Source organism: Labrus bergylta, chromosome 2, assembly GCF_963930695.1.
Source record: "Labrus bergylta chromosome 2, fLabBer1.1, whole genome shotgun sequence".
Classification (NCBI taxonomy): Eukaryota; Metazoa; Chordata; class Actinopteri; order Labriformes; family Labridae; genus Labrus; species Labrus bergylta.
Window position 1 is genome coordinate 7,144,813 of NC_089196.1, and position 24,645 is coordinate 7,169,457.

General features: G+C 39.0%; 1 protein-coding gene across 4 annotated transcripts in view; it reads right to left on the reverse strand.

The window, feature by feature from the left end:
• The window catches only part of pdzd2 (PDZ domain containing 2), a 59,327-nt gene that overhangs the window by 34,154 nt on the left and 528 nt on the right, over window positions 1-24,645 (reverse strand). For 3 of the 4 annotated variants that reach the window (XM_065963452.1, XM_065963447.1, XM_020631029.3), the window contains exons 2-3: window positions 3,613-3,836; window positions 364-842 (exon numbers count right to left, since the gene is read on the reverse strand). In XM_065963452.1, the coding sequence (XP_065819524.1) occupies window positions 364-842; window positions 3,613-3,732 (599 nt within the window). In that variant the 5' untranslated portion in view covers window positions 3,733-3,836. The remainder of the gene's footprint in view (window positions 1-363; window positions 843-3,612; window positions 3,837-24,645) is intronic. The other variant, XM_065963445.1, reaches the window with a different exon arrangement.

The following is a 24,645-nucleotide window of genomic DNA, read 5'->3' on the forward strand; positions in this document are numbered from 1 at the left end:
GTAGCCTAGTAGTTAGTGTGCGCAGCCCATGGACTAAGGCTGTAGTCCTCCAAACAGATGGCACATGTTCGAAAGCGACCTGTGGCTCGTTGTCATTTCCCACTATTTCTCTCCCTGATTTCTGACTCTATTCACCGTCCTCTCTCTAAATAAAGCCATAAAAAGCCCAAAAATAATAAACCTTTAAAAAACAAGTTGATCAGCTGTTTATTCACTACATGTTAAAGTTTTAATAATGAACCATCAGGTTTCTTAAGACCATCTTTACCAAACCTGATTTGAACAGAAATTGTGTGCTTCTTACAGTAAACAACAACTTTCCCCTCCATATGATTGGATCACTGTTTTAAAAATCTGTCTCACCTGGCTCCGCTGACGTCCACTCCCACCATCAGCTGTCCGTTCAGAGACAGCAGCTCGTCTCTCAGTTTGATCCCCCCACAGCGGGCGGCCGGGCTCTTCTTCCTCACCTCCGTCACCCAGATACAGCCCACGTCCATGATGGGGCCCTGGTCCCTCCTCCTCCTCGGGCCCCCCTTTTTCCTCCCGTCGGGGTCTCCAAAGATTGGGATGTTCCCGTAGCTGAGGCCGAACTCTGCAGAGTCGTCCTCCTCTTTACTCATGGAGACGGCCTGGATCTCCACGTCTAACCCCTCCCTGCAGGAGGACGGGCTGGGAGACAGAGTGACCTCCCCCTCCATGAAGTTAAACTTTATGTACTCCACCAGCTTCTGAATGGCAGCCACACACACAGACATGTCGTCCATGTTTAAACTGTTCACGCTGCTGCTGCTGCACACGCTGTCCCCCTCCCCATTCCTGTACCAGTCCTGATCCACCTGCTGGACATAGAGGAGGGGGAGGAGGGGGAGGAAGAGGAGGATGTGGAGGAGGAGGAGGAGAAGAGGAAGAAAAGATGGAAAATCAGTTGGCAAAACGTATTAATAAAATAAATCTCATTACAGGTCTGTACCATGGATTGTATATTGAGATGGACAGAGCAACAGCCTACTGAGAGTGAAGCCAAAATATTTAGGGCATGAACCCCAGCTGAATTTATGGATTGAAAACTAACAATACAGTCATTGAATTTCCATAACTGTGATTGTCAGCTTCAAACCAACACATGAATCTGTTCTGCTGTGGACTGCATGTCTTGGCTCCAAATCATGTCAAAGGCGCAATGTCAGCACCCTTCACAGGGGTTTTTTGGCTTCACTTTTGTACAACAAAGAAAGACATGTTCTCATGTTGTCCATATTCAGTCTGCATCAGGGGTCCCCAACCACTGGCCTTTAGATCGGTGCAGGACCTTGAGGTTGCGGGCTGTTTCGAGCCAGACCGCAAACACCCAGTCAAAATCTAGAGGGTGGATGTTTTATGTACTGCGTTGTGTTTTGTCCTTTATTTTCCTAAGATGACCAACCACAAAAATGAACAGTTTTTACGGACTGGTGCTGCTGAAAAAAGACTCTCAGACAGTAAAGATAGTGGAGACACTCTCTACTCATTCAGCTTTTACTGCCACCAAAACAAGGCTCAGACTTTATGTTAGGCACACACTGCGCCTGATACTCACACACATGACGCCACGCTATTAACAACTTATCTCTGGAAAACCAGCGAAGGTCTCACACTGATGGTGAGTTAAGTTATGATTTACTACAGTTCAGGTTGCATTATGTTTTTAATTCATACTTAACATGACATTAGTAGAGGATTCAAGATTGAAGACTGTTGATCATCTTTACTTTTCTTTTTATCTACAAATACCATGGAGGAAAAAAAAAAAAGGAAATTGGAGGTAAGACTATGACAGCCAACAGAAACATCAGCTCACAGCTGCTGGAGGAACAATAAACGACTCCACAGTGTCATGATAATAATAATAATAATACATTTAATTTGTAACACTCTTTACATTTTTGCAAAAAAATCTCAAAGTGCTACAGGAAGAAAAATAAAATAGAAATAAAAACATATTTAATCAACTAAGCAACTAACAAAACTAAAAGCACAAGCAGAAGGCTTTGTTAAAAAGGTGGGTTTTTAGGGCCCTTTTAAAAGCATCAGCAAACTGTGGAGCCCTCAGCTGCTCGGGGAGAGCGTTCCACAGACTGGGAGCAGAGGAGCAGAAGGCCCGGTCACCCATGGTGTGTAGTTTAGTCCTGGGGGGACGGAGGAGGTTGGTGTTTCCAGAGCGGAGGCTTCGTGTGGATGATAGTGAGTGTGTTGTTTCATGAGGTCCAGGGCGTCACTCTCATCAATCAGATTGCTTTCATTTTTAGCCCTTGCGTTGACATTACATTCTGTTTTCCTACAGGTCACTATTAACTTTGTATCATCTAACATCATATAATTTGCCCTTTAAGAAGAGTGCAGAGGAGCTCTGATTTATTCACCACATCCTCATTAATCATTTACCAAATACATTCACTGATGAAGAGTTATAGCCCTGGAGGCCGGTCACACTGTCTTTTACAGCAAGGTTTTGGACTAGGGTCAATTCAGTTTGATGAATCGTTGTAATCAGTGCGTTCAGAAAGTCTTTGCTGCACTTTCCCAGAGTTCAGTAAACACTGACATTCAAATTTGCACCAAAGCAAAGCGTCTCTCTCTTCTGTGTGGAGGGACCAGTGAGCCGGAGGGCGCTGAAGTGAGAAAGCTATCATGTCAAATCATTCCTCTTGATCTAACCCTGCCTCGCTGCAGTATAAGCCGCACAATGGTCTGCAATCCAGCCATCAGAGTGAAATAACTAGGTTAACTGGCTGTCATAATAGTGACTGAGATGTTGCTCGTAGTAGGTCACAGAGCTTCCAGCAGCACTTATTTCTGCAGGATGTGAAAGCCCTCAATGAAAGCACTCTCCCACTTTCTACTGGATGTACTGGAAGTATGCAATAATCCATCAATCATCCGCCCCCCTCAGTCATCTCACATGATACTCCACCAAACAAACCATGGGAATACATTCAGTCCTTTTATAACTGCACTCCACGAAAGTTCAAAGCGGAGACTTCAGAATAGCGAGGGGTTACCAACAGCCATTTGTTTTGGTTTCATGCTGGTGCTCAAGGGCGACATCTACTGGATCAAAAAGTCGCACATTCTTCCTCTAAAGGGGAATTCCTGCATTTTAAATTCAATTTCACTTTTGTGTTATAAACAGTTTAGATAAACAGAATATTAGTGTAGCACAGAATAACACGGTATGTCGAGTAATTGACATGATTTAGGTACAAGAAGGATTATGTTACAGACATTACAGCCTGTTTCACTGCTGCAGGATAAACTACATAATCTACAGGAGACATTCAGAAACTTTTTGTACCTCACAGACGTCATGTAAAAATATGTAAATAAGTGCAAAATGAAAAAAGGTTCATTGTCATGAGCTGTTCATTGTGACATATAGTTTGTATTAGAGATCTCTTAATTTACAAGAAACAAGAAAGGTCTTTATTTAACATGGTCTTTATTTAACATGATATGGTCCTGTAACTGAGGGAGAAGTATCTTGTTTTAATGAGCAGACTTTTTGTTATGGTGGAATCAACATGCTGCTAAACATAACTAAATGAAACAGTTAAATGGTTAAAGGTGTGTTACCTTGTCTCCAGAAGTTTCCTGGTTCTGGTTCTGGTCCTTCCTTCCTCTTGTAGTCTGAGTCTTGTGCCAGTCCTCCAACAGAGGGAGGATGCTGAGGGCGTTGTCCTGAGTGATGGGCATCCTGGCATCGTGCGCCCGACCAGCCGACCCAGTCGTCCGCTCCGATGCTCCAACAGCGGGTGAAGAACAGGAAGCAGAGCGGGCCCTCAGGCCTGAATACTTTTCTGATGAAGACAGAACAACAGGTTGATGTTATATCGAGGTAAATAAAGGAGGTTTAAAGAGGACATATTATCCTCCTTTTCCTCCTTTTCAAACAGTCCCCTGTGGTCTAAATGAAACATCTGTGCTGTGGTCAAAATATAACATGAATCAAGCAGCAGAGGAGGTTTTTGTGACCCTGTATAAACCAGCTCTCTCAGAACGCTCTGTTTTGGTGTGTGTGTCTCTTTAAATGCAATGAGCCCCCCCCTGAGTTTTCCCCATAGACATCACTCCTCTGTAACGATGATAAAAATGGCGGACCTGCGCAAAAGTTTTGTTCTAGACTGGGGGTGGAGTCCATGGGTGGAGATACCAGGGGAGGGGAGGGGATTTTCATGACCAGAATCCCACTGTGATGTCACAAGGAGAGCACATTTCTCTGTGTGTTAAGACTTATGTAGACTACAAAAAAAGGACTTGGTGGATCTATTTCACATTTTGTGGGTCAGTAGACACCCAGGTTACCCAAATATATGTTCAAAAACACTGTAGAAGTGGATTTTTCATAATATGTCCCCTTTAATGAAAATATACTTTGATTCAGTTTTTTTTTTATATCAACAATCTTCCTCTTCTTTGTTCATTAAAGGTGCACTTTGTAGATTTGGTAGTAAAATTTGAAAGTTGGAGAAGTGAAACAATTCTATGGTATATTTTCTAAATTGAATACACAAACTTTATTCAAAGTAAAAAAAATGGGTCCCTGGACACTGAGCTTAAAAGCTACCGGGAGAATTACGGTTTCACTGTTGCGGACCCCAAACATAACTTCTCGCGTAGCATTTTATCTACAAACAGTTACAGGGACCAAATATTCCTCTGAGGACAGTTTGTGTAGAGTTATGAACCTATACCACAGAATCTGTACATTTCTCCAACTTTCACATTTCTCTACCAAAACTCCACAGTGCACCTTTAACTAGAAAGCTATTAGGTCAATATCACAGAAAAAACAACCGTTTTCTTGAGATATCTGTTTAGATACCATGGCAAAAAATATGGAAGTCCTAGACACCCAATATAAGATAATTTCTTCTTTTTAATTAGCAAAATTTGCAAACAAACATTTGCACAATGTTTAATTTGAACAAAACAACATTTCAGTACCAAAATGTGCCTGAAGTTTTTTTGCAATATAGACAGTGTGCAGGTGTTTGCCTGGAAGTTTAAATCATCTCATTCTTCTCTTACATATACACATTTTTTTTTTTTAATCCTCAGTACTTTTAAATAGTGTTGATTATAAAAAAAAGGTTGTATCCATTCATAAAGTACTGAAGGAGTACAATGTTGATGACCTCAATTTCAATCTTTTAGTGGGTCATTTGTGTAAAGGAGCTGTGGTCATAGTAATATCTCCTGTGGTGGAGTCATTTAGACCTGGAGCTCATTGTGACATCTTCTCATGGGGCCCAGAAATCCTGGAGACCCCCCTGATCCTTCACAACACCAAGGATTCAATATCAGGTTTCACCAAAACATCCCCTATTGAAATAATTTAAAACCAGAGCCTGTGTGGTTGATATGTATCATTCATCTTGAATACTTTGGTGTTCCATGAATGATCCAGTTTTCTTTGTAACTGGCTGACAGCGATGGTAGTTTGTTTTTAATGGTCTGAAACCTGCTAAACAAGCAGAGCTCTGCTGTGCAGGAAGAATCTGGGTTGACCCTTCAGCTGCATCTTAACTACAGACAGAAAGCTGAGAGCAGCCACATGTGTGCACATATAGACTTAAAGCAGGCCTCCATCAGACCACACTGTAATGACTATGTAGAGCCCAGGCTTCAAATAAACTGTTGGTCTCTGTGGTTCATCCATCTTACTATTCTTGTACTCTGAAACCCAGAGCCAGCGCGGCCAGCCCTGCTCTGCTACGAGCTCGTCGACATGCTGAACCTCGGGCTGAACCTCGGCTGCATCAGGAAGAGGAGGACACGAGGAAGTGATGGAGGAGAGGGCGGAGGAGAGTGTCAGGGTGTTAAATCAAGACATACAAAGTCACATAATGGATGATTATGATGATGGAAGAGCGGATGTGGTGAATAAATCAGATCTTCTCTGAAACTCTTCTTAAAGGGCAACTCCACCAAATTCACACATGATGTTCAGTTTACTTTTCATGGTTTGTAGATCATGAGCGAGGATGTTGTGGTATAACAACTTAAAGGGGAATTCCTGCATCTTTAAGTCCTCAATGACATTGGCTTTTTTAAATGGTTAGTTCTCAACACAATATTTTTATATTGACAAAAAGCTACAGGATTGGGACAGCAGAGGACTCCTGAGTGCTGTGAGGTAAAATTCCTGTTTATGTCAAAGTAATGTGGTGTGTTTGGAGAGAGAGAGATGTACTGTAACAGCTGCTATCTTCTTCTTGAACCAAAAGGTTTATCTATGTCTGGATCGTAACAATCTGAGCCTGTCAGTAGTGCTGGGCAATAAACCACAACGATAATTATCGCAATACATTTTTTTATCAAAATAAATATAACGTTTGATAAAAGTTCAAAATATTTCAACCTGCAGTTAAACCACCCAAATACTGGGAAAGAGGATGGGGGGGCGCTAAATTGTGTGCATTAAACACTAGTAGCCACCTGACATCAAAGAGAAGAAGGTAAAGACGACAAACAGCCAATCATGTTGCAGGGATATGTGTAGGCATGCTTACATACGTTTGGAGCGGAATGGAAACACAGCTGAAATGAGCGATAGCGAAACTGAAGAAAACGTTGAGCCTATACCGGCTCAAAGCAGGATAAAACATCGTCAACAAGAACAGACCCTCAGCTTCAGGAGTTTGGAGATATTTTGGACATGACAGAATCCTGATCTAAGACAAGTGCAGCTAAAACGTGCAACACCACAAACCTTTCCACCATTTAAAACAGTATCACCCATTTGTGAGCAAGAAATGACCGAACGTCCCAAACGAGCGTTAGTGGACACTCAGCAAACACCGGGCCAGTAGCAAACTGTCATATCAGCATTTTCCATCACCGTGCTCTGTGCTTATGATTGTGAAATGTTCCTCTGTTCAAGTAGAGTTTGTCATGCTCTGAAAATAAAGAATAATTAAACCACAATTAAACATGTGGTTACTTCAACTTTCAATCAGGAGCAAAAATCAGCCTTTAAATTTGAAATAAATAATGATATAACATTTATTGTGATAATTTTTCGATATCGACTGATATGAACATTTTGTATCGTGATTTTTGGTCATATGGCCCAGCCACCGTCAGTGACATGAACAACTTTTAGTTTACACACATAGATCTATCAAGGTTTATGTTACAGCCGGTTTCACTGTTGCAGGATGAACATGTAAACTGGAGGAAATCAAAAAGTACTTTCTAGTCATTTAGACCTAAAACATGTAAAAGAGAGATATATTTAACCCATGGATACCAAAGTGTCTTGTTTTTAATTTCAACATGTCTCCAGTCTTTTCATTCCAGGAATAACTCTGAAACATTACAGCACCAGATGATTGCAGGGTGTCATTGTTCATAATTAATTGTGTTAAACATCCTGAGTAGATCCTGTTATTAACACGTCCACGAAGCCTCTACTGATCAACACACACAGAAAAGTGAAAGAGCTGGAGATTCAGGGTCCGCCTCCTTATTGTCCCTCCAACAATAACACATCCCTGTGCTGTTTTTAACAGCTCCCTGTTAGAGACACCAGAGAGCGTCAGTCCTGCTCATGAGGGTGTGTTCACAAAATACTGCTGACTGTTTCACTCTGTGCATCACCACGGGCTACAGATGAACCTTTAACCTTCATTTAGAAGAGCTCGGGAAACGACACAGAGTTCAAAATAAACTTAAGAGGAGTTTTTCTCTTTTAGAAAACACAAACACTTTCTCGTACTGCAGAAATGTCACAGCTAATGCCACCATACAAATCAAACTGTGCATGGAGGAGTCGGTGGAGAGAACACTCTGATGTTCTTGGACTTTGTGTATTTATCGGTTTTATTTTACCTGTATACTCATACTCCACTATTACTCATTATATATATATATATATATATATATATATAAAATATATATATATATATATATATATATATATATATGTATATAGTGTAGGCCTATATATATATATATACAGAAATAAGGTAACTTTATTTATTTGAAAAAACACTGTATGAGTTAAATCAGGGTGAGAATTCACAATTGTCAAGAGATCTCAGTGTTTCAGGACACACCAGCACAAATGTTCTCTCTCTCTGCCAAACACACACACACACACACACACACACACACACACACACACACACACACACACACACACACACACACACACACACACACACACACACACACACACACAACACACACACACACACACACACACACACACACACACACACACACACACAGCATCACCAATAAACACAAGTTACGCAACAAATGTTCTCTGTCAGCTGGAGGTCTGCCGGAGATATTTTCTGCCTTTTATTCCATTCCATGAGGGGGAAGACACATCAAGCAGTCATGCCTGCTATTGACACAGGGATTTCTGACGCTATTTGTCAGTTTGTTCGGACACAGTCAGGAAAAAAAGTCCTGGATATGAGGAATCGTCCCGTGGCTGTGCTCTCACTGTGCGAGTGTGTGTCATCGTATGACCAAAACTTCAAACATACCAGAAAATCATCGACTGTGATTGGCTCGCTGTACACTACACAAATAATGATCCTCAATCTGACTGTCATTAATTAAAAAACATTTGCACGACTTAAAAAGGTTGTCTAGATTGGCCTGAAATGTCACAGTGACTCAAGTATCGCTTAGCCACGTCTTGGATACCAATACAGCTAAACCAAAACAGCTACCAATGAAGCAATATATACAGTATATCCACATATAACATCATATATAGGCTATATATATGAGTTCAACTTTTTTTTAACCATTTTGCTACCTTTGACCAACATCACACTCTCTTAGAGCATGTAGAATAAAAGACGTAGAACCAGTTAATTTTGGGCTGTTAGCCTTTTGAATAGTTCAATGTAATATTTGTTTATTGATTTTATTTTTACTGCCATTGAACTTTTTAATGAATGTGGTGTGTTGCCTGATGTCTCCTACATTTTCTGTTTCTTCTTTCTGTAGTTTGTGGGATTGTTTGTTCAGTTCTGCTGTAACACAGAATACCCCTCAGGGGTTCATGTATCCTTGATCCTTAGTATAGACACCATACTCAATGATACACAATATTTGATTTTTACATTTATTAATCCAATTGTAGTAAATCATATTTTATTCTATATTTAACAATAGTAGCTCCACAAAAATGTAGCAATTTTTATAGCGACAGTTATTTTATACCTCAGGCTCAGGCCGATACCTCTTTTTATCAAACAGCCGTTCTATGCAAAACTTTAAATATGGATCCGATTCAAGCTCTAAACTATATTGATTTCTTACAAAAACTAAATGACATGATAAAATCCCTCGCCTTTGTCTGAATTCACGTGAATCAACTCTGTCGTGTTGAGTTTCAGTTTTTGTTTCTCCTCAGGAAAGCTTTGTGAATAAAAACCTGTGAGAACGTTCAGTAAAACAAAGAGCTGCTCTTAATGCGGCTCATTCAGACGGTTAAAATACCGTTTGTCTCTGACATCCGTCTTTATGTCCAGACACGTCCTCTTACAGTGATCCAGATAGAAGATGTAATGTAATAGGAGAGCAGCTGTGTGTGTGTGTAAGGGAGCAGCATGAGTCAGAGCTGTGCAGATAAACTTTAATCCCACTAATAGTCTGATCAAGTGAGTCATGAGAGTGCTTGTGTTAGATGACGGATAGATTTAGGAAGAAGAACTCTTGTTGTTTTAAATTAAATGTGAGAGGGGTTATAAAAAGCTTCGTGTGTCTGACGGTTGTTTCAATACCACAGCAACAAAAGAAGTCCAGAGCACCTGAAATGAGCTACTTTTTTGTTTTTATGAGCAAAAATGGTAAGAAAGCTCCAGCACACTGTCTCAATTGCACAACAACATTTGTGAAGTTTCAGTATCTCCTCTGCTCCCTGTGATAAAAGACATAAAAGTAACTTCTGCATCTTCATGAGACGCCAAAAGGACTTTAAAAATCTAAATATTTGCCGACCTGAGAGTTTGAATGGCCCACAGCGGTTCTTTTCCTTTTCTCACTGCAGCTTCTAGTTAAAAAATGACTGAGGATCTTAAGTTTTTTAAAGCTTTGGTGCCTTTTTTTGATGCATTCAATCATAAAATAACCAGATTGTATCATTTTAAAAAACACATGGTGTTGAAAAGTATCAAAGAATTGAACATTTTAACATCCTTAGCAGGGAGAAAACTGACTTACAAAAGTAAAAACAGGAAAAAACGAGACAACCAGAGCCAACAGAGATTACATTTTGGAGACTAAAAGTCTTAAAACTGATCTCGACTTCTGTGCTGTGTTAACAGTTCTTTTCATTCAGGCTTTAAACTGTAATCTTCAGAGTGACAGGCAAAGAACTGTTGACACACATCAGTTAAATAACAACAGTATTAACGTGACATTTCCAGTAACGACCTAAATCCTCTAAATGGTCCTTCCCCCTCTGCACATAATCTCTGGATCACTGCCTGAAACACAACCACAGACCTACAGCGCTGCCATGATACTGATTTACAGCACCATGTTTACACTGTTGTTCACACCGGGCCATGAAAGACATAATTATTAAATGATTCTTTCTCTCTGTAGTACTGATTTAAAGGAGCAGTCTGCACTGAGCCGAGGGAGCTGCACACAATATTTACACTTAAAGAGGTTGTTAAAGTATGTTGGCAGTTTGAATCAAAGCTTCATGAAATCTAACAATGTCTTCCTCACAGAGATGTCTATTTACTTCATCATGTTTTTGCCATCCGGAACTACAAAGTTGTAAGAAGAATCTTCATGTAAGTGCAAAAAAACAGGGCCTACAGCATTGATGTTTTGTTACCCTTTGTCCATCAGATGAGATGAGAGGCGTCTGTGGTTTTAGAAAAGGTTTTTTAATGTCGCTTTGAAAAAACAATAACGGCAGACAAACCTATAGTGCTGACTGTAGTAAGCATGATCTGCATAAGAAACAGTCGGCCATGAGGGACATCAGGGCTAGGCTGTCCTTTTGTTATTGGTTGTACTTGTGATTTGACTCACTCATGTCTGTCTCACACAGATTTAGTCAGAGCTAGATGAAGTTTGTTGCACACTTTAAGCGATTCTATTAGGATGAATGTGTCCTCTAAAGCTGTTTTCACATATGCATATCCTGAAAATATCGAGAGGATTTCAGGAGGACTTCCCCTGAAATCCTCCTGATCTGGTCATTCACCCATATCACAGCGGGAGACTATCTGTCGGGGGGGGGTTCCTGAGGCAAGACGTGATGAAGAAAGAATGACGAGAAAGTTATGAATAAGGCAACAGAGTCAGTTATATGACGCTATAATGAAGTAGTTATATATAGTCCATAATGCAGCCGTTTAAATACGTTTAATAGCTCACTTAGGCTTTCTGCAGAGAAAATTCTAGTGAGCTATAAGAAGAAACTATGGATAAAGTCCAGAGTGAAAACTTCAGAAGATTGTCCGAGGTTTTGTGCAAAAGTGAAGCATGGCAAGTTTCTACATTTTATAAGAGCCAAACTGTATTTTGTCGTAACTTACCATTTAATTACCACCAGGTGGGATTTCTATTTCTGAAGTACAAAATATGACATACGTTATTTTCTGAATTCTACATGGCACAGTCTTCAAATGTCAAGCAATATCCTACGCGCTGTTTACGCACATTTAAAAATGTATTGACAAAGTCTTGGCACTAGATCATCAGGCCTGATGGAAGTTAGATGGACACATCTAAAGATACTCTAAAGAAAAGCTGAGAAAACTTAAAAAAGTAAAGGAAAGAGTTGCAAATCCATTGAGTTGAAGTAAAGAAAATATCAAGTATCAAGTTTAGCCATTTGGCTCACCTTGCAACGTGCAAATGTATCATCAATATAGTTCCCTCCTATCATGAGTTTATAAGCACGATGTTGCTGGACGTGATTTTAATGGTTTGGTCTATATTTTTAGTTTGGTTGTAGCAAAAAGAGTTATCCTGAGTGAATGTTAATTTGCTTCCCCTCCTTCTTTGAAAAAAATGGTTATATGACTCTGTTTCCTTTCTATATCTTGAAGAATTCGGTACAAACTACTACTTTGCATTACACTGTAATGTACTGTGATATCTACTGTACTGTATTTTGATGCTTTTGAATCCTGCCATGACCTCCACCCTCCCTTGGCCTTGCTCTTTCTTGGTCTGTCAGACTCTACTACTGACCATCAATACCTTTAGGGACATTACCATCATCATTTGGACTCACATGGACACAGGCTTCTTCTCTTTTCTTAAGGTGGCAGTTTGACTTTTTGTTTTGTTTTCTGTTTCTCTCTGTATTATCAGAGACAATAAAATATATATTTTTTTAATAAGTTAAATTAAAAAAAGCTTTTTAATACCCTAAGTGAAGAATTATTGAAGGTTTGGTCCTGCACTGGTACAGAACAGTGTGGAGGTATCCAGTGTGGCTTTGAGGAACCACTCAGGGTGTCTGAGTGACCTCCACACAGAGAACAACAGATTTGAAAAGGCTCGCCATAGACAGCGCTTTTTGGGTGAAAACACTTTACCTTTAGTTTGACATGCGGATTATTCCTCCACTCTTTGTTCGTGGTTAGGCTGACCTAAATGTCTGATCCCCTCCCCCTCCACCATGCTCTTCTCCTGGGCGCCATATGGCTGAAGATTAGAAAAAGCCCCCGTTTTAGTGCATCCAAAATGTCACATTGTTACAGATTACAGGAGGAAACACTCACAATAATGCTATAGTCTGATTCAGTCTGTTGTTTGTTCTGTATGAGAAACTTTCTGTGCTGCCTTCTCAGCCACAACTCCCTCATAAAACAGACTGCTGTGTCTGAGTCGGGAACATTTGCCAGAAGAAAGGTGAAAAAAATAAAAATAAAACACTTCAATCAGCTGGTATCACCGACTTCAACACATGTTTAGAATCATTTTAAAAACACCAGAGCTCAGTTATCTCCTTTTTATATAAGACATTGAGCCTCATTCACTAATATAGGCATAGAAATGTTCTTGCTCTGCGCATAAAATAAGTGCATATGCAAAATTCACCATCCGATTCATGACACATGCACACCGGCCAATTTTGTTCTCAACACCTCGAGTATATCAGTGAATCAGAATCATTCTAAATTAACAGGCGCGTCAATACATTTGTAAATTCACAGTTGTAATTATTTTACTATTAACTATTAAAGGCTTTTTTTACTGAATGTATTTTTAATATGTCGTGCATTTAGTCAAAGGGAGTATGTTTATATTTTTTGGGAAAGCAGGTCCTTCATCATTTGTGAGCATGGTCTGAGGAAGTTCTTACTTTGATCGCAGACGATGAAGAAATTCATGTCAGAACGTATTAATGAATTCCAGATTTGTGCATCAAATGTTCGTACTAACGGTTTAAACACAGATTTGTGCGGACGCATTGTTTGTGAATGAGGCCAATTATTTATATATATTAACTTTTTTACACGGTGGACGACTGTTTTCTCTGTAACTAATGACTGAATCACTCTTTTTACTCAGTATGGAGGCTGCTTGTGTTGTTTTCAAATTAATAATCCAGTTCATATTTCGATGCACATTAGTTTGAAATGTTTATTGAGTAAAGGTTAGAGGTCAGAGGTCAGATCAAGCCGACTAAAGTGATTTATAGGAGACAAACATGGTGAAGGTGGTGAAACCTTTGAGGTGTTTACACTTCATAAATAAATCTGTGGATCACATCTCGGATTGGCTTACTGACGTCACAGGCTTGATGGTGTGTGTCTGCAGTAAAAGAATCAGTGATCGTTCTTAATATTTTTTCCTAAAATGTCTCGACAACAGGCTTTGACCGGATTATTTGGAAACACATTTAGGAAATTCAGGAGACTTTGAAGCCATTAAAATACCTGACCCTCTTAACTCTGAGGAACTGGTCCTCCATTGTCTACACCGGTACTTTGATTAATATCAGAAGTACGTTTACCGTAAAACTTCAAATAAAAGCACAGCCCAATCTAATGCCCGGTCCCTTTAACTAGTCTGGTGTTGCTTTTATGACAAATAAATGTTGTTCTCAATTAAAGGCCCTGATACGTTAAGTGTTGAAATAGTTTGCAGATATTTCTAATAATCCAGCTCTTATCAGAACTTTAACAAAACACACAGTATGTAAGTTCCACCTTGATCAAAACAATAACAAAAGATGACGGTGAAGCCGGCAGAGAACGATGGGAGTGATTCTCTCTGCTACCTCACCCCCACCCCCGATGAAAACGAAGTTCTGAGTATAGACTGTAGTGAAGACGAACAGCGAAACAGAAACAGAACAGAGAACATGTTTACAGACAATGTATAATTTACATGACGTCCTGTTACAATTATATAATTAAAGATTTATCTTGTTTTGATAACTGTTGGAAATATTTGAGGTAATGCAAGTACTCAACAAAAAATATATATAATATAGGTTTAGTCCATTGTTAATTAATTTAGATAAATATTTCAATAAAAAATCTACAGATTGTACCTTTAACATCTGCTTTAAACAGCTAAAGACAGTCTGATATGTTTCCACAGCTCCATTGACCAGCACAGCACTCGTTAGTGATTATATTAACAGGGTCTCTCTCTCTTTCTCTGTAAGTGTTTTTTTTGGTTCAATTCTGAGGCCATACATTATTTATTTAACAGATGAAGCCAGAAATGTTTTTTTTAAGGATCAAAGGAGGGAATGATCCCAAAAGAAAAGCAATCTGGATTGAATAATTTATCATTTAAACATTATTTAGATATCACATTTGAGAGACAACACTGCAAAAATGAATGAAAAGAGAAAACGACTAGGAACAAAGATTAGTCAGGCCTTATAAACAAAAAATGATTATGTGATTTTACCAAAGCAGTCTGCTGTTTCCCAACAAAGAACTTTTTGTGATGCAACACTGAAGTTTAAGCAACGCAGACGGAATCATTACTGTGGACCAGATCCAAATACACCAGAGCAATACAAAACCTGATCCAAAATGAAAAACCCCCAAAAATCGGACCTGATCAGAAAACACCTGAGGATAGAGATCTGCATGTGGTGGGCATAAAGAGACCAAACAGAAACTCAGCGAAGCAGCTTTAACCAATTAACCAGCAGCAAAAAGAGTAAAGATATAAATGTCATTCGTTATCATCTCGCAGTTTGCCCCCCTAACTGCTTCAAAAAACAGTTTTAATAAAGATCATCACTGCTATCATCAGAATAAAGTCCATGAATACAAAACACATACACTGTAAAGTTATCGCTCTTTACTTTGATGTAACCAATCAGAGTTCATTCATTACATCCTCTTCTTAAAGCTCCTGTGTGGAGTTTTTAGAAGGTGATGAAACAGACTGAAAGTAATACCGCTGCCTCTTCATGAGCCTAAAAAACAAACCAGACCATCAGCATGAAGAATTAATATCTCAGTGTATTTATCTTTAATGCCTGTAAACGCTGCTGCTGCAGGGTCAGTGTCAGAACAAGTGATGCAATGTAAGCTCGAAGCTGGATTTGTTTTTTAATTTACATTTTCAACATGAATTGAATGAATTCTCAATGGTCGATATGTTTGACAGATCAAAGAAAGCAGGGTGAGGTTTATAAGACGACTTACAAATGATAAATATGTAAAGAGATATGAGGAACAGCATTGTCCACAGGGGGCGCCAAATTTTAAATGAACCAAAAGTTCCTCATAAGACGACAAGGAACAACCTATCACAATTTACATAACAAACGCATTAGGACATCACACCGCAGGGCATGGAGAGGATTTCTGTGACAACATTGTGAAACGTCTCATTTTTACTTTACAGCAGACTTCTTAATTATTCAAAGACAGTTACGTAACAGCTAAAATCGATTATTTAAAACACAACACACATTTTAAAGCTCTGTAATAAACCACATTATTGTTTTCAGTTAGTAACAGATCAATGTTCAGTAACAGATCATGTTCAGTAACAGATCATGTTCAGTAACAGATCAATGTTCAGTAACAGATCATGTTCAGTAACAGATCAATAGTAACAGATCAATGTTCAGTAACAGATCATGTTCAGTAACATTATCAATAGTAACAGATCAATGTTCAGTAACAGATCAATGTTCAGTAACAAATCAATGTTCAGTAACAAATCATGTTCAGTAACAGATCAATGTTCAGTAACAGATCATGTTCAGTAACAAATCATGTTCAGTAACAGATCAATGTTCAGTAACAAATCAATGTTCAGTAACAGATCTTGTTCAGTAACAAATCAATGTTCAGTAACAAATCATGTTCAGTAACAGATCAATGTTCAGTAACAAATCAATGTTCAGTAACAGATCTTGTTCAGTAACAGATCATGTTCAGTAACAGATCATGTTCAGTAACAGATCAATGTTCAGTAACAGATCAATAGTAACAGATCAATGTTCAGTAACAGATCATGTTCAGTAACAGATCAATGTTCTGTAACGGATCAATGTTCAGTAACAGATCATGTTCAGTAACAGATCAATGTTCAGTAACAGATCAATGTTCAGTAACAGATCATGTTCAGTAACAGATTATGTTCAGTAACAGATCAATGTTCAGTAACAGATCATGTTCAGTAACAGATCAATGTTCAGTAACAAATCAATAGTAACAGATCAATGTTCAGTAACAGATCAATGTTCAGTAACAAATCAATGTTCAGTAACAGATCTTGTTCAGTAACAGATCATGTTCAGTAACAGATCATGTTCAGTAACAGATCATGTTCAGTAACAGATCAATGTTCAGTAACAGATCATGTTCAGTAACAGATCAATGTTCAGTAACAGATCAATAGTAACAGATCATGTTCAGTAACAAATCAATGTTCAGTAACAGATCTTGTTCAGTAACAGATCTTGTTCAGTAACAGATCATGTTCAGTAACAGATCAATAGTAACAGATCAATGTTCAGTAACAGATCAATGTTCAGTAACAGATCATGTTCAGTAACAGATCAATGTTCAGTAACAGATCAATGTTCAGTAACAGATCAATGTTCAGTAACAGATCATGTTCAGTAACAGATCAATGTTCAGTAACAGATCAATGTTCAGTAACAGATCATGTTCAGTAACAGATCAATGTTCAGTAACAGATCATGTTCAGTAACAGATCAATAGTAACAGATCAATGTTCAGTAACAGATCAATGTTCAGTAACAGATCGATGTTCAGTAACAGATCATGTTCAGTAACAAATCATGTTCAGTAACAGATCAATGTTCAGTAACAGATCAATGTTCAGTAACAAATCAATGTTCAGTAACAGATCATGTTCAGTAACAGATCAATGTTCAGTAACAAATCAATGTTCAGTAACAGATCATGTTCAGTAACAGATCAATAGTAACAGATCAATGTTCAGTAACAAATCATGTTCAGTAACAGATCAATGTTCAGTAACAGATCAATGTTCAGTAACAAATCAATGTTCAGTAACAGATCATGTTCAGTAACAGATCAATGTTCAGTAACAAATCAATGTTCAGTAACAGATCATGTTCAGTAACAGATCAATAGTAACAGATCATGTTCAGTAACAGATCAATAGTAACAGATCAATAGTAACAGATCATGTTCAGTAACAGATCAATAGTAACAGATCAATGTTCAGTAACAGATCAATAGTAACAGATCATAATTAATTATTCAAAGACAGTTACGTAACAGCTAAAATCGATTATTTAAAACACAACACACATTTTAAAGCTCTGTAATAAACCACATTATTGTTTTCAGTTTGTAACAGATCAATGTTCAGTAACAGATCATGTTCAGTAACAGATCATGTTCAGTAACAGATCAATAGTAACAGTCTGTGGTTTGTTTGGGGGGGGGGACTGTTTCCGGGCTCTGAGAGGTCGGGCTCTCTGGAACCTGCCGAGGATTACAGATATTTATTGTTTGAGGCCGAGCTGACCTGCTGTCAGCAGTTTATGTGAGCGTGGTGCACACGGAGCACATTCAGTCTGTTCCTGCAGAGAAGATTCACCTCACTGTGGCTCATCACACAACCAACACATCCGAAAAGTTCAGCATTAATGTGTGTGTGTGTGTGTGTGTGTGTGTGTGTGTGTGTGTGTGTGTGTGTGTGTGTGTGTGTGTGTGTGTGTGTGTGTGTGTGTGTGTGTGTGTGTGTGTGTGTATTTGTGTGTCTACTAGGGTTGTCACAATACCAGATTTTTTAACTTCAATATGATTCTAGTTAAAATCAAACAATATGTTTACCTGTTTGATACCATGGAAACAAAAATAAAAGTCCCTGGAACCCAACATTGCATCATTTCCTTGTTTTTAATTACGGAAACATTTCAGGCAAACTCCCGCACACTGTCACTGAGTTTGTCTGCATTTTTGATGGATTCATTCCCCATCTATGCACCTGTTGTATGAATTAAGTGTCATTTTTCAAGTTATGGTACTTTTCTATACTATCAATCATTAAAAATAACAGAAACTGATCAGAAAAGTCATCAAAAATGTTGACAACATTACTGTGTACTGCAGCACTTCACTCTTGAGTTACGTCACTTTAATCTGACTCAGATCTTTATTAGTAAACATCGACTATTGTTTCCTTATTTCAGCTCAATCCAACAAAAACCTCTTTCACCAGCCGATATGAGTCTCATGTTTTATTAGTAAGATGCTCAATTACCACAGAGCTTTCCAGAAGTGCTGGCATTCAGAAGAACATGAAAACCTTTCTAGCCCATTACTTTCTTATCATCATCAAACTATATTGAACCTGAAGAAGGATGTGAGTCAGTCCGTTAGCTAAAGTTGACAGCAGCTCAACCTGCGGCCCCCTGCTGACAAGCATCAGAGAAAAGTTGTTCTTTAACATGAAACTGCATTTATTTTTGAAGTGTTTTTACCTGCAATCATCAAGTTGTGTGCTGTTGTCCTGGTAACAGATGATATATCATATAGCACTCATGATATCCATTCAAACACACCCAAAAACTGTTTCCTGCTCCGTGCAGTTCGCGCTTGTCTTGTGTCTGAATGTGGAAAAAAGATCTCTGCACCTTCGCTCTGCACAGAGCTGCACTCTCACGCTGACAGAGCTCAGTTCTGTCCAAAGAAAGATGATGAGCTAATAGGAGGGGAGGGGCAACTTTTCAAACTTTATTGAGAGACCAGTTTCACTGTTTCAAAGAAAACTTCCTCCCTGAATGGACGACTCGAATTAACAACACAACTCACATCGACAATGTTTACTCTGCAGCGCAGCGTTTAACCCTTTGAGCGTGTTTTGTGAATTAGACTTTGTCTATTTGACTCATTTGCAGGTTTAGAGAGCACAAAAGCATTAACATCCTTTTGTGAATCAGGCCCTCAGTTTGCTCACACGTTGTTGCTCCAGCAGCCCTGTGAACAATGGTGCTGCTAATAAACAAACATGCCACTTCTCCGCTCACGGTTTACATCAGCAACTCTGAGAAGCTCAATAGGGGACAGAATGATTGCACATCTGTATCCAGCTGTTTGCATGTATGTCTTATCTCCTGCCGCTGTCATCAGCTGGAATCATGCAGCTGCAGGGTTAAAACAAGTTGTATCAAGTTCAAACTGAAACATTTCCACCTTAAGCCATCTTGTTTTCACCTTCACTTATCAGACCTTCGGGGGAAACTGAGTTTATTTGCATTGAGGAGGAAACAGGATCTCTGAGGTCCAACATGTAGCAACACGACATGATGGGAGAGAAGTGATTACAGAATCTGATCATGTTTAGTCTGAGTACAATCATTTCTAAACACTTTGTGAGGCTTAAAGATATCAGCTTTTCTATTAACATGTAGCCTGAATACACAACAAGGCAATGTGAAGGAACAAGAACAGTGGCTGCATGTTAGAGACAGGCAAGAGGCAAAACATGAGGAGGGGGATTGTTTTATTCCTTTTTTGTCTTTAAGAGGATAGACTGAAAACAAATCAGAAGATGAAGATATTCTAGGCATTTTGAGAATACAGTACTTTTTCTCAAAGCTGAAAATAACGAGCTGTTTGAATGTAAAAGTTAGATTTAGACGGTGACGTCACTCAGGCTTCGTCAAGTAATATTTACAGTCTACAGTTTAATGTGATGATTGGTCATGTGACCATTTGTATTTAACACACCTGTGTATGCCCTGTGATTGTGCTGGGGGGACCTGAGGAAGCTACAGGTGAAACGCGTTAGCTCACAATAAAATACAGTAAAGCTATTTTTAGTGTGCCACGGATACTGTATTTATTTTTCATGGTATGTTCTTGTTACCAAGCACACCTGAGAACGTACAGGCTGTGCACGGGGTACCTTGTTGGCAATACAAATGGAATGCTATTTCACTGGAGAATGAATCTAGTAATGTCGGCACATATCTGCGATAAAATCAGACGATATCGGTACCGCCAATATCGGCCGATATTATTGTCTGGGCGGTGAATCGGTCGGGCTGTAATTCTGTTATGAAGACAACAGAGCATTTGAAAATAACTGATCTGAATGTATAAAATATGATTTGAGGTTTAAAGATGAGAGGTTGATGTTTATGTCTACTCAGCTGAAGTCTGAGGAAGAGCATGTTGGCTCAAAACATCCCTTAATAAATCCTTCAGACGGGAGCTTCTTTGCGTGCGCGTCTTGTTTTGCTTTCTGATCTGCTCAGACATCACTCCCCTTCAAGAATGAACTTGTAGAAACATGTTTTTCTGACTGACTGAAGTGATCAGTGTCCCTCCCTGTGAGCCTGCTGCCTGCTGAATGAATGTCTCCTGAAACGTCTCAGATTTAAAGGATAGAGGAACATTTCTGTAAGTCTGAAAACAACACTGACATACCCACATGTAAACTGAGTCACTTTGTGTTTGTTATAATCATTCTCCTCCTCTTCATGTCGTTCAGGATGATTTCTCTTTATGTGACTTATACAAAACAAACAGAACTCATTCTGAGCTGAAGACAGTTTCATTTGACTCAACATTAAGTTTCAGTGGTCTGAATTACTCAAATATAAGGGAACTTTCCACAGTCACAGCAGATTGCAAAATCCAAAATGCTTTGCAAAAACGCTAAACACAACCACTATACCGGGCAGACAAATGCAAACAGGAAACAGCTATAACGGATGTTGAAACGAGCCAACACTACTGTTCACGACGCACACGTAGAAGAAATTGTAAAGTAAATGCATGCTCATAGAGACAATCAATCGTTATCATAGCTAACTTCTTAAGAATAACTATGATCTTAAAAAAAAACCATTTATGCCGTTTTTAAGATGATTTAATTTCTGACTTTCATCAAAGTTTTATAATCTGGTATCCTGATGAATCTAAGGTCATCTTTTTGTTATTTAACAACACACAGTTGCATTTGGTTTAATTAATTTTCATTTGACTGGACATTAATCAGGAGCATGCCAGGTAGTAAATCAGCCACCCTGGTGTGAGGATCAGGAATCATGTGATAATATCTACAGGAGGGAAGACAACAGGAAGCAAAACCCGGGATGCACGCAGCTCTTTAAGAATAAATGTCAGTTTAAACCTAAACTTTCAGACAATAAATGTCTTCATCTTAAATAACCACAAATATTTATAGAATTCCTTTGCACTCATGTCACCAGCTGCAGACCTTCGTCTCTGCAAACATTTGATTAAAACAACAGCTAAGTTCTAATGCGGACCAGTGTAACATCCAGAGGCTGCAGCTGTTTGTTCAAGAATGGTCAATGTGACTAAACAGCAGAATAATGAGTCACAGAGCTGCTGCAGAGATGAGCTGGACTACAAATCTAATTTACAGATGTAAAAAAAAAGAAGATAGTCAATAAACAATTTATTTTTTGTGAAAGTAAAAACTGTGCTGTAAAAAAGACAATTTTCTGGACTCATGTCACAACATCTGTCACAATAATCATACTTAACCCCATACTGTGCACTTCATCCCAAAAACACAACAGTTGAAATTAAGCAACTTTTCTCAAACTTTCCAGATTTCAAAACTAATTTAATGTTGTATCATATCGTCTCCTGAAGGGCATTTTAAGATCAACAAGAAAAAAATGTGAATTTTTCCTTTAACGCAGCCGAGCCTTTGTGGCCCGCTCTGATCTGGACAGCTAAAGATTTTAGCAGAACTCAACATGAAGCAGATGTTTAATATCTACACTCTGCTCCCAGCCTTTCCATTTCTATAACACACACACACACTGACACACGCACACAAGGATAGACCTACCAGATCCTGGAAACCCATTCAGTGCTGTTCCACACAAATCATAAAACGTTGTGTCTAACAGAGAATTTTACATTTTCTTTTTAATTGTGAAGAACTTCTCACTTTTGTGTGTTTTTGGGATGATTCTGTAGCTGCCTCAGCATGCACTGTTTGCTTTTTGTCATCAACACTGATTAAAAAGTGTCTGCAGCCCTACAGAAGTTTTCAGCCTGTTTTAGTTCATCGATTTGGTTTCACAGACAACACATTCTGCTCTGACGGGCTTTAAGTCCAGCAGCAACATCATCTGCTTTGAGTGAAACATCTCTTATGAATCTCTTGTATTATGAATGTACCTGTCCTGCAGACAGACAGACACAGGGAGAGAGCAGAGAACACCGTGGAGCTTTTAAAGAGACTTTTCTCTCACGAGCTGGTGGAGACCAAACCTGAGTTAAACAGAGAAACTTTCATCCAACTCAGTGAGGATGTAAGTGTTGCTTTTTAACACTGATTCTCTTAAGCCGTTTTCACACATGCACTCCTACAAATTTCCAGAGAATTTCAGGAGGACTGCCCCTGAAATCCTCCCGACCTGGTTGTTCACATATGCACCTCACAGCGGGGGGCTAACTCTGTCAGACAGGAAGGGGGTGAAGGGTTTCCTGAGGCAAGACTTGAAGTAAAAAGAAAGACGTGGAAATAGTGGATGAAGAGACAAAGTCCACTATACCAGTGATTCCCATAGCGGGTGTCGGGACCCCCCAGGGGGCACGAGCCACCAAGAGGGAGTTTTGACCACTCAATGCTAACGTCTTAATTACTTGTAATCTGCTTCTAGCCTTTCTTATAATAAATTAGTGTTTACAATAAACGTATGTTTTTTAGATTGTATTCTGTTGTATGCCTTAGCCACCTCCAGGGACAGAGGTGGTCCCAAGTCTCTGGTCCCCCTGCGCTATCCAAGCCATGATGGGAATATTTGCCTTTATATTAATGCTACATGTATACAGTTCAACGGAATCACAATATCAAAGAGTGGAGCAGAACGTACTGGTGAACAGAAAAGATAATGCAGCAGTTTACATGCACAGAACTCGTACCGGTTGCGTGCTGACAGTCGGTTTGCACTGATTGCAGGGAATAAAAATCAGCACCCACTCACTCAAGGTTAATTCTCTTCATAACATCCTTCTGCGTTCTCACATCAGCTCACTCTGACTTTCTGCGCAAAAATGACTATAGGGGGCTGGCAGGGAGAAACTCTGGATGAAGTCTGTTTGTGTTTACACATGCAGCTCACCCTGAAGACTTCAGGAGTTTTTCAGGAGTTTTTCAGGAGTTTCTCGCAAAAGTGAAAGTACTATGTCAGTGTAGTACTTTATGTACTAAAGTAGTACTAAATGATGATTAAGTGCGAAAGACTATTTCAACATTGTTTTTTAGAGAATCAACAAATGATGAAGGCAAATATAATTTCCTTTACTCAGACTACAGACCCGTATGTCTGTATAAAACTGTGATAGTTGCATTTATTAGGACAGCTGAAGAGAGACAGGAAATGTAGGGAGGAAAGGGGGGGGGGGTGACGAGGAGCAAAGGGCTGAGGTTGGATTAGAACCCATGGTCGCTGTGACAAGGACTACAGCCTCTATAGTCTCTGTGTTAAACTAAATACCGCTGGTGTCTGTTGGGAGGCTGCAGCTACATGTAAAAGCTATCACATTATTTCAAAGTGAAGTCATGTTGAAGCTGCAGCCAAAAGAGCATGTGAGAGAAACTGTGACTGCAGAGAGAGAGGTTTTCTACAGAGAGAAGTTCAGATCATTTTAGTCCTGACAGAGTCACAACAGTCTGACAGAAATACAGGTGCAGATCTGATCTACTTTCTACTTTATAATTTCTAACTCAACAGTTTTGATCATCAAAAAAATCATGTCCAAACTGCACACAACACCTTTAGTTTGAGTGGGTTTATTCATGATGTTTTGAGATGCCTTGTTTAACCTTTTTTTTTGTTCCTCTTGTTACATTCTCAATGCAATAATAGGATTAAAAGTACAAAAAAAAAAAAAAAATCACATAAAAGCAGAAAATATCGCTTAGAGCCAGTGTAGGATTAATGTAGGCTATATCAGGAGGGGGAGGAAAACACAAGAATGGAGCTAAAAAAGCAAGGCAAGGTTGGAGTTCATAACACGATTTGGCTGTTATGGTGGCAAAAAATCAGACAAATTTCTGATTTGAAAAAGTAATTTCAGTTGTAGGCTACAAGCCGAACGAAACCGAGCAGACTTCTTGTTTTGGGTCAGAGCTGTTGTCGTCATGACTGTAATTAAACTGCATCCTAATAATATA